This window comes from Chiloscyllium plagiosum, unplaced genomic scaffold, assembly GCF_037043375.1.
Source record: "Chiloscyllium plagiosum isolate Xiang-an unplaced genomic scaffold, Cpla_swu_hap1 HiC_scaffold_22, whole genome shotgun sequence".
NCBI classification, from domain to species: Eukaryota; Metazoa; Chordata; class Chondrichthyes; order Orectolobiformes; family Hemiscylliidae; genus Chiloscyllium; species Chiloscyllium plagiosum.
The window spans coordinates 27,670,440-27,681,064 of record NW_028270160.1 but is presented as its reverse complement, the minus strand read 5'-3'; the positions used below and the strand labels follow the sequence as shown (position 1 = coordinate 27,681,064).

The 10,625-nt window shown below is 39.5% G+C and overlaps 1 protein-coding gene across 1 annotated transcript in view; it reads left to right on the top strand.

Moving 5' to 3' along the window:
* The first annotated feature begins 855 nt into the window (after window positions 1-855).
* The window catches only part of LOC122547162 (regulator of G protein signaling 10-like), a 33,966-nt gene continuing 24,196 nt past the window's right edge, over window positions 856-10,625 (top strand). Inside the window, exons 1-2 of the mRNA XM_087999192.1 lie at window positions 856-1,060; window positions 8,816-8,934. Coding sequence (XP_087855318.1) covers window positions 1,009-1,060; window positions 8,816-8,934 — 171 coding nt within the window. The 5' untranslated portion in view covers window positions 856-1,008. The remainder of the gene's footprint in view (window positions 1,061-8,815; window positions 8,935-10,625) is intronic.

The window sequence follows — 10,625 nt, the reverse complement described above, 5'->3', positions numbered from 1 at the left end:
TGGTTAGACTATACTTGGACAGTTCTGGCCAGCATAGTATGAGATAATAGAGGTGCTGAAAAGGGTATAAAAACAAAGGAATGCACCAAAACTGTGAAGTTGTATCTTTTAAGAAAGATGAGCAGGCATTAAAACAGAACAGAAGTCATTAAAATTATGAAAAGTTTTGAGAACAGTGGAGAGAGAATATTTCTACTTTTGAAAAAAAAATTAAAACTGGAGTTCATCAGTACAAGATTTTCATCAAGAATACAAAACAAAACAGCAAATGATGAAAATGTGGAACTTTTTACCACAGGGAATAGTTGAAGTGAATGGTACTGATGAATGTATGGGGAAGTTCGATAAGCATATGTGGGAGAAAGGAATAGAGGTTTCCACTACTATACTTGTATAAGAGAAGACGGGTGTGGGGAGGCTCAAGTGGAGCGTTGTTTGTTCTGGTTCTCTATATTACGTAGTTTAAGATTTTTAATTAAAAATTAGTTAAATATTGTCAACTTATATTAACTGCCTCAAAGATTAAATTACTTGCAAAGTTTATCAACCTGATGATAAACCGGGCAGCTATGAAGATTTTATTTCAAGTATGCATTCTCAAAGCAGGTAATCCTTGCCAGAGCCTTTCTAATTCCAGAAGAATTCTGCACAGGAGATGACTGCACAGAAGTATCAGTAAGTGAGGAGAAATGGTCATCTTCTCACACTGATGACACAGTTTCGCATTTCCTTTCTTTGATCTCTCCCTCTCTTCCTGTTCATTCAGTGGCTTTTTGGGTGTCAATGAATTGCGAGGGCTGAGCTTGTGATGCGTTTTGAGCGAAGTGTAACCACAGGAAGCCCATGCCACACTTGTTAGAGCAGAGGGGAGGAGGAAGATGCACACTTTTCGCGTCAGTCTCTCGGCAAGCGAGGGGAAGAGCTGAATCGAGGGAGTTGTGTGTGTGTGCGCGCGGAGAGACGGAGTCCGAGTTACTTCTTCTAACCCCTCAAGCCTGACCAAGGATCATGTTCGTGTCCAAAGCTGTCAGCCGGCTGAGCCGCAAGCGACCACCTTCAGGTAAGCCGCGGAGGCCACAAGCTTGCTCTCCTCTCGGTCAGCAGTTGGTTCTGAAATAGTTTCCCTCTCTCTCGCTGCAGCTGGACTCTGGCTCGTTACCGGGCAACCGGAGGCGCCTCAGCTCCTCCCGCTCCCCCTCCCCCTCACGCGACGCCACCACTCTACCTCCCTCCCCCCTTCCCTCACGCGACGCCCCCACTCTACCTCACTCCCCCCCCCACTCTACCTCACTCCCCCCCCCACTCTACCTCACTCCCCCCCCCACTCTGCCTCACTCCCCCCCCCCCCCTCACGCGACGCCACCACTCTACCTCACTCCCCCCCCCCCCCCTTCCCTCACGCGACGCCCCCCTCTAACGGTTTATTTTCGGCCGGTGGCTGGGTTTGCCCGCCCGGCACCGTTGTGGAAGGTTGTACTGTGAACGTCGGTGCCGACCGACTTTTCTTTTGCGCCAAAATGCGGAACCAGAAGCAGAAAGTAGCTGACTCCCCCGAGTTCCTCTCCACCTTTTTTTTTTAACGGTCCTCCCCGCTTTTATTTTAAAAACTATTCTCGGTCCCCCGCCCGCAAGCCCCACACCGCTGCCAAGTCAGCTCCCGACTTGCTGTTTTCTAGCTGGTTTTCGTTGGTATTAGTCCAAGAAAGAGTTCTCATAGCCCAATGAATGGGGAATTGGTTATAGGGAAGGATAGGTATCTTTTTTTCTTTGCAAAATAATATTTTTAACCATCTGACAGCAGTTGCCTTTTTGAGATCTCCTAGATTGTGTCTCCCATCCCTCCCATATCAGCATGAAAGATACAGGAAAGTTAGGATTCATCATTTTTTGTGTAGTTATTATTTACAGCAGATATTTCTTTTCAGCAAACACTTAATTTGCCTTACTTTGGAGTTCATCTGTCTCAACAACAGACTGACAGCACATATAAAACAGCCATTTTGTGTATGATAATATTAGTTAAGACATACAGGACAAATGTGACGAAACTGTTTTCTTCAAAATATACTTTTGGGGAACGATATCATGACTATCTTCATTATAGTGATATTGTGGACTAAGAAATTTTTGAGTTCCCTTCGCTTTAGCTTCAGTTCATCTACTATACCCCCTTACCCCAACCGTTGATCTTTAATGATATTACATTCTTCTGAACGGTATCTTATTAGTACATTAGTTGTTTCGCCTTAAACAGATTCTTATACATTATAAATGTGTTTATGTCATGAGATACAGTATAGGGTTGAACAAATTTGACAATCTTATAGATTTAATTAAATGACAAATTTCTCAGTTTGTTTGATGGCCCTATTTGTCTCCTATATGCTCCTGAAAAATTTCTTGACGGCAAAAAACTAGTTCATTGTTGAAATGACAGATCATTGTGCAACTGGGTGTGAGTTTACATTTATTACTAGCTTGAATTCTGCTCTTCAGTCGGGCCAGTCTTAAACTATACATCTGTAGTATCATACAAAATAAATTTTTATGGCACTGTGTCACACATTAAAAAACACAGTAGCAAAGCTGTGTGGAAACAGTGAATAGTTAATGGGTGATTTCTGGTTGGAGGATAATTATAGTGGAGTTTTCCAAAGGTCTGTGTTGAGATCCTTGCTTTTCTTGATATGTGTAAAGAAACAATCTAGGCCTTGGTGTACAAGGAATAACTTTAAAGCCTGCATATGCTATGAAATGTGAAGAGGAATAGTGTAAAACTTCAAAAGAGCATAGACACATTTGTGGAATGAGCAGACAAGTAGCGGGCGAAGATCCATGTGGAAAATCACAATTGTTATGGCACAGAGGAAGTCATTTGGCTGATTGTGCATGCAATGGCTCTTCAAATGAGCATCATTCCTAGTGCCAAATTCTTGCTGTTACCCCATACCTTTGCACACTGTCTATGCAATGCCCTCTTGAATGTCTCAGTTGAAACAGCCTCCACCAAAAACGTAGGCAGTATTTTCCAAACTACTTTCTGTGTGAATTGTTTTTTCACACCATCCTTGCTTCTTTTGCATATCACCTTAAATTGATGTCCTCTCATTCTTGAGTGGGAACAGTTTGTGTCTCTCTACTCTGTCCAGTCCATTCATAATTTTAAAAACCTCCATCAAATCTTGTATCAACGTCTCCCTTTGAAGAACAGTTCTTCAGTCAAACCTCATAACTGAAGTTTCTCATTCCTGGAACCATTCTTGTAAATTGCTTCCACTGTCTCTCCAATGCACTCCCATCTTTTTTATCCTATGTCCACAACTATACACAGTACTCCTGCAGAGATCTAACAAGTGTCTCACACAAGTTCAATAACTCCTTGCTCTTGTATCTACGCCCCAATTAATAAAGCCAAGGACACAGTCTGCTTTAATAACTGCTCTCTTCACCTGTCTTGCCACCATCAATGATTTGTGCACACGGACAGCAAAATCCCTTTGATCCTGTCCCCCTTTAGAATTGTACCCGTATTTTATATTGTCTTTCACTGTTCTTCTCGCCAAAATCTCATGCTTCTCCGCATTGAACCTCATCTACTACTTACCACTCACTCCACCAACTTGTCAATCAGAAATGTGAAGTGATTCAGTTTTGTAGGGTGAACATGACAAGTACATAAATTAAAAGGCGCAGTTCTAAACAGCGTGCAGGAACAAAGTGTCCTGTGTGTATTAGTGCATAAATTATTTTAATGTGACTGTACAGGTTGAGAGCGCGGTTAATAAAGAATTCTGAATCCTGAGCTTTATAAATGATGCAGTAAAGTATAAGGACAAAGGGGTTATGCAGAACAGATTCATAAGAGCGGCTTCAGGGAAGAGGAATTTCAGTTTTGGAGGTAGGCCAAAAAAGTTAGGATTGTTTTCCTTGGAGAAAAGAAAGCAGAGAGAAGATTTGATGGTGGTATTCAAAATCATGAAGGATCTGGACAGAATAGGTACGGAGAAAATGTTCTCACATTTGAAAGAATCAAGTACAAAAAGGCATAGATATTAATAAAAACAGGCCCATAATCTTACCAGCCATAGGACTGCTTTTATAGTAGAGAGACATTGGTGATGGTTTAACCGGAGGGTCATCATGCCTCAGGTGAGGAGAGAAGGAGAGTCCTTTGTGATATCCTCAGCTGGTGCAGAAATTGAATCCATGCTATTAGCATTATTCTGTATTGCAAACTGTCTCATCCAGTCAAATGAGCTAGTCAATCCCCCAGACTTGGCGGTAACTTCCTAAACAAAACTAACAATAGAATAATCAAAATATAAAATTCAGAAGTGAGCATTCATTTCTGCTGAATTATTAGGGTTATATAGATAGTCAACAGATACGTGCATTAGCATGCTGGTTCAATGTGGCTAAATTTAATACAATCACATAACAAAGCTAGATTTCACACTAATTATTGTACCCAATTATTAATAAATTAAAATTCTAGGCTAAAATTTAGATTAGAATTTTTTGCACTGTCCACTTCTGGCTATTAGTTAAATCATGCTAGTTCTAATGTTTGGATAACTAATACTGTAATTGCATATTTTAAATAGAAATCTATATTTCTATGAGAGCACTCCAAAAACTAAGTGTCTTTAGACAACAACTTTTGAGCAATGGCCATTTAGGACCTTAGTAAAAGAGATAATGACATGTGTAATACTTCTTAATCTGTTCTTCTTACATTTCATGGTTTCCCTCTATTTATTATGTATTCAAGCTCATAGTAATTTATGGCTGAACATAAAAGTTTTGAAACCTAACAGAACTTTCTTTGCATATTTTAAGGTAATTTTCCATTATTTGTGTAGGGTGTGTTAATAGACTGAGTTAACAACATCAAAATGAAAGAATTACCTTGAACCATTATATACTCAACCTATTCTAGATTTCAGGCTTATGTTTTACTGTTGCCAGTGACAAAAGTTTGGAAATCATGAATATTAGCGTGGGATAAACCTTCCCATGGTCTGAATTCTAATGTGTGTAAAGATATGGCTAGTTACAAAGATAGGTTTACCAGGATTATATTACTGCAGAATCCATGGTTGGAATTTTAATGTCCTTTGATTAACTGGCAATACTTGAGGATTTCTGCCATTGGGGCCCTTGGTGCTAGAAAAAGCTTGCCACTGCCCACTAAAATGCCTGATTGCCACTTAATTTGGTGAGTCTCCCCAAAAGGACCAAGAGTTACATTTCTTAGCCAAGACCTTCCAGTCAAGGGTAAGCTGGAAGCCTTGCTGCTGACTGTAAAGAATTTTCCCTATTAATGATCTGGCACATTTCTTCTTGAATTGTCTGCTTCTGGCTGAAGCAGAAAAAGGCAGCAAAGCATTTCAAGGGTAAATCCAGAGAAAATAGTAGAGGTGGGCATGAGACAACATGCCCTGATTTTATATCTGTAGCTGTTGTATTCAGGTGAATGCACATGGGTTAAATAATAGGTGTGAGTGAATAGGTAGATAGGTGAAGTGGATAAGTAGATGGTTTGGGATGTAGTCTGGTATTACCAGGGATAGAATCATAGAATGCCTACAGTGTGGAAACAGGCCATTCAGCCCAACAAGTCCACACCAACCCTTCATGAAGTAACCGACCCATTCCCCAAGCCTACTTCTCTACATTTACCCCTGCATAATGCACTTAACCTATACATCCCTGAACATTATGGGCAACTTAACATGGCCAATTCATCTAACCTGCACATCTTTGGATTGGGTTGTTGGAGGAACCCAGATCACCCATAGGAAACCCATGCAGACTTGGGGAGAATGTTCAAACTCCACACAGACAGTCACCCAAGGCTGGAATTGATCTTGGGTTCCTGGCACTGTGAGGCAGCAGTGCTAACCACTGGGCCACTGTGCCATTAGTCAAATTGGTTCAGAGGGGTTATCACATAATTGGGAAGGGGCAGGGTTAGGTTGGGGATGTGATTGGGTCAGTTGAGGGAGGTGTCAGGTTGAATTGTGGGTGTAATCATGTGGTTGAAGCATTGTTGGTGGGGTGGGAGTAATCAGTTTAATGAATAATCAGGTAATCAGCATTTTTGGATTGTGTTGTGGATTTCAGGTCAGAGGGCTGGAATAGTTGGGACGGGTCAAGGAGGTAGTCAGTTAAATAGTTGATGGAGGTGATTGGAGGCTGAGTTGTGATGCTTAGAATTCAACTACTGTTCGACCAGGTATTAAACTATTAAATATTCAGGTGGATCCTGAATATTTAACTCTTTCTGCCATAAGCTCATGGGAAATTCCTATGTATGTCAGGATTTCCACAGAGTTCTGAAGCACATGTACCAATGTATGCTCCATCTTCGATGATCCAGAGACTGGAAAATTTGGATCATTGTACCGATGTAAAAATAGCATAATTAGCTATTTACAGGATTTTATATGCTGTACTCCTACCCCAACTTGTAATGTAGACTAGCAGATTCATTCAACTGACCTTTTTTGTATGATTCATATATTTACCTATGCTTTTGTCAAAATTAGTCAAGATACATTTGATGATCTAACATCACACTAGCTGAAGAAATTTGATAACCTCTAGGGAGCTCAACTTATTAGTTTAACCTCTGGGATCTGCCTCAGTTTCCTCCTAAAATGACACCTAATCTCTAGCAGTGCGCAAACAGCTAAAATTGAGGCAGATCAATTTCTCCAGTATTTTGATGCATCGTTTTTCTTAAACAATTCAAGTAGAAACAGATAGTTTGGTTATTCAGTTAATAGTTATTTTGGGTTTTGCTAATGCTATTTCTTCTAACAGTAATTGAACTTTATATCAATTGAATATAAGCAAATTTGTAAAGTTAAGTAAGGTCGTATAGAAATATGTATTTTATTTTTCTTTTACTTAACAAAATAAATTAGATAATTTCTTGTTATCAAAAAATGTAAACATTGCTTACATTTGTAAACATGTGTATGCTCCATCTTCGATGATCCAGAGACTGGAAAATTTGGATCATTGTACCGATGTAAAAATAGCATAATTAGCTATTTACAGGATTTTATATGCTGTACTCCTACCCCAACTTGTAATGTAGACTAGCAGATTCAAAGTCGGAGGAGTTGTAGACAGTGAGGAAGGATATGGCAGGTTACAGCGGGATATAGATAAGCTGCAGAACTGGGCAGAAAGATGGCAAATGGAGTTCAATGTGGCTAAGTGTGAGGTGATTCACTTTGGTAAGAGTAATAAAAAGATGGGGTACTGGGCTAATGGTCGGATACTTGGTAGTGTGGATGAGCAGAGGGATCTTGGTGTCCATGTACACAGATCTTTGAAAGTTGCCTCCCAGGTAAATAGTGTGGTGAAGAAGGCATATGGCGTACTGGCTTTTATTGGTAGAGGAATTGAGTTCCGGAGTACTGAGGTCATGCTGCAGTTGTATAAGACTCTGGTGCGGCTACATCTGGAGTATTGTGTGCAGTTTTGGTCGTCATATTATAGGAAGGATATGGAGGCACTGGAACAGGTGCAGAGGAGGTTTACCAGGATGTTGCCTGGTATGGTAGAAAGATCGTATGAGGAAAGGCTGAGGCACTTGGGGTTGTTTTCATTGGAGAAAAGAAGGTTTAGGGGTGACTTGATAGAGGTGTACAAGATGATTAGGGGTTTAGATAGGGTCGACAGTGAGAATCTTTTTCCACGTATGGAGTCAGCTATTACAAGGGGGCATAGCTTTAAATTAAGGGGGGGTTAGGTAAGGACAGATGTTAGGGATAGGTTCTTTACTCAGCGAGTCGTGAGTTCATGGAATGCCCTGCCAGTAGCAGTGGTGGACTCTCCCTCATTATGGGCATTTAAGCGGGCATTGGATAGGCATATGGAGGATAGTGGGCTAGTGTAGGTTAGGTGGGCTTGGATCGGCGCAACTTGGATCAGTACAGCCTGTACTGCGCTGTATTCTTCTATGTTCTATGCTTAAGGGAGACATTAAAGTCTTGGAAGTCTGATTTCTCGTGTCCTCGTCTTGATGAGTGCAAGATGAAAAACTTTAATTTTGTGTCCTTTAAATAAAGTAAATTTGAGACATAGTGGGATTTTTACAGAAGTGCCTTGTGATTTCAGAACAATGGAAACTATTGTCAATGTTACTGTTGGTGAAAAACATACAAAGCCTTAAATTTTCTATCCCAGAATAGTTTACTTACCCCTGCATTTTGTTTACAAAAATATCTATTTTTGTGTCTGTAGTCACCTGGCACTTAGCAACAGTGATTTGTACTTGATCTAACTTAGATAGTTTACAAATTTGTATACTTATATTGCTGAGATATAAATAAGACCTCTCTAATTGCAAAATGGTGTAACCTTTGGATGTCTGCTAGCTTAACCTGGCAGCTAATGTGACTGAATCTTGCCCATTCTGCCCACTAAATTTCCCTTCCAATACTGTGGCTTAACTTTGTTATTCTTTGGCATCCACTGTTATTTGCCATATGATTTGTATATTTAAAGAAGTTGCTTGTCTAGATGTAATTGCGAGCTTATATGTGTATGTGTGAAAAATTGCGATAGATTGCTGCCAGAGAAAAGCAAACTGAAGAAGTGTAACAATTTTTCATGAATTCTCAAAGTGGTTAATTTCCATTATCCATAAACTGTCAAGGGAAACTTTATTTAAAACAAAAGCAAATATATTCTTGAAGTCAGTTTGTAATCTCAGTTAATCTGACCAATATAAATTCTGCTAAAACTTATGTCATGGAAATATTCATTGTAAATAGTTATGCTTTTTTTATTACAGAAATTCATGATAATGATGTGCGTGCAACTGATAGCCAACAGAATGCAACAGGAACCTCCAAGTGGGCTATTTCATTAGAAAATCTCCTAGAAGATCCAGAAGGAGTAAAACATTTCCGGGTTTGTGAGCTTTAAGTTGTTAAATAGATTTGTTGAAGTTTGTTTTACTGGCTGTAGTGAAAACAGGAGAATTATTTCAGTTACAGTGGCTCAGTGGTTAGCATTGCTGCTTCATAGCACCAGAGACCTGGGTTTAATTCCTCCCTTGGGCAACTGTCTGCGTGGAGTTTGCACATTCTCCCTGTGTCTGCGTGGGTTTCCTCCGGGTGCTCTGGTTTCCTCCCACAATCCAAAGATGTGCAGGTCAGGTGAATTGGCCATGCCAAATTGCCCGTAGTGTTAGCTGCATTAGTCAGGGGTGAATGTAGGGGAATGGGACTGGGTGGGTTGCTCTTTGGGCGGTCTGTGTGGACTTGTTGGGCCGAAGGGCCTGTTTCCACACTGTAGGGAATCTAATCTAATTTAATCTAATCTTAATGGAGGTTCATATTGGGACTATTGAATAAAACGTATTGTTTTGTTAAGTTCTTTTTCTTGCTTGCTGTTCTTTCCTATTCCTTCTTCCCTTGTTTTATTATCTTTTTCTTTCCCTTATTCTCATTAACTCTCTTTCACTCCTTGGTAGAATGGAATTTCTGAACTCTTCAGGATTAGAACTGTGAATTAAAGCTCAATATCATTACCATTTAAGATGTAAAGAGGCTTAACAAAGTAGATGCAGAAAGAATGTTTTTCATGTGGAGCAATCCAGATCGAGAGGTCGTTGTTTTAGGATAACAGGAGCACATTTAAAACGGGGATGAGGAGAAATTACTTCTCTAAGGGTTATGAATCTGTGAAATTCAGTGTGTAGTAGATGCTGGGACATTGAGTAAATTTAAGGAGGAATAGACAGATACCTAATTAGTAGTTGAAGGGTTTTAGTGAACGGCCATGAAGGTGGAGTTGAGGCCAAGATGAGATGAACCATGATCATATAAAATGGTGGAGAAGCTGAAGAGGCTGAATTGCCTACTCCTGCTCCTAGTTCTTATGTTCTAATTTTCTTTAGAGAAAACATTAGTCACTTTGGTGATCTATCATTGATTTTTTTTCTGGAAAAATGTTTGATCTGAGCTAAATAGTAATATCAATTAGCTTGATGCCTCATTTCTGGTATTCTACAATGGATTTACTCAAAATCTCCCTATTATTCCAAATATCTAAGAATCTAACAGTGGAAACCTGAACAGAAGTATCACTAAAGGCTATTCTCAATCTTCTATTTACATTTATTTACTCTTGGGATGTAGATATCGTAACCAATATTTATTACCTATCCTTATTTGTTCTGTGTAGCATTTTGATACATCATCAGTGGGCAATTAAGAGCAAACACCATGCTGATGAGTCACTTACAGGTCAGACTAAGTGAAACTGGTATATTATCTCCTTGAATGGTATGAATTAACCCATTAAGTTTTTAATCATAATCTGGTAGTTCCATGATCATTTTTAGTGGTAGTTCTTGGTAATATTTTAATTAATTCAAATCTTAAACTGCTGAGGTGGAATTTAAACTTGCGTTCTAACAAATTATTCCTATAGATGTTTACATTAATAGCCAACTGACAACTTATCCACTTTATGTCTACATCCCCCAATTATTGAGGAACAGTCTTCAGGAAGTGATATCAGTTGACTGCAGAATGAAGACTTAGATATTGATCAAATTGAAAATAAAAACTGTCAAAGGCAGATAAATCCATTTC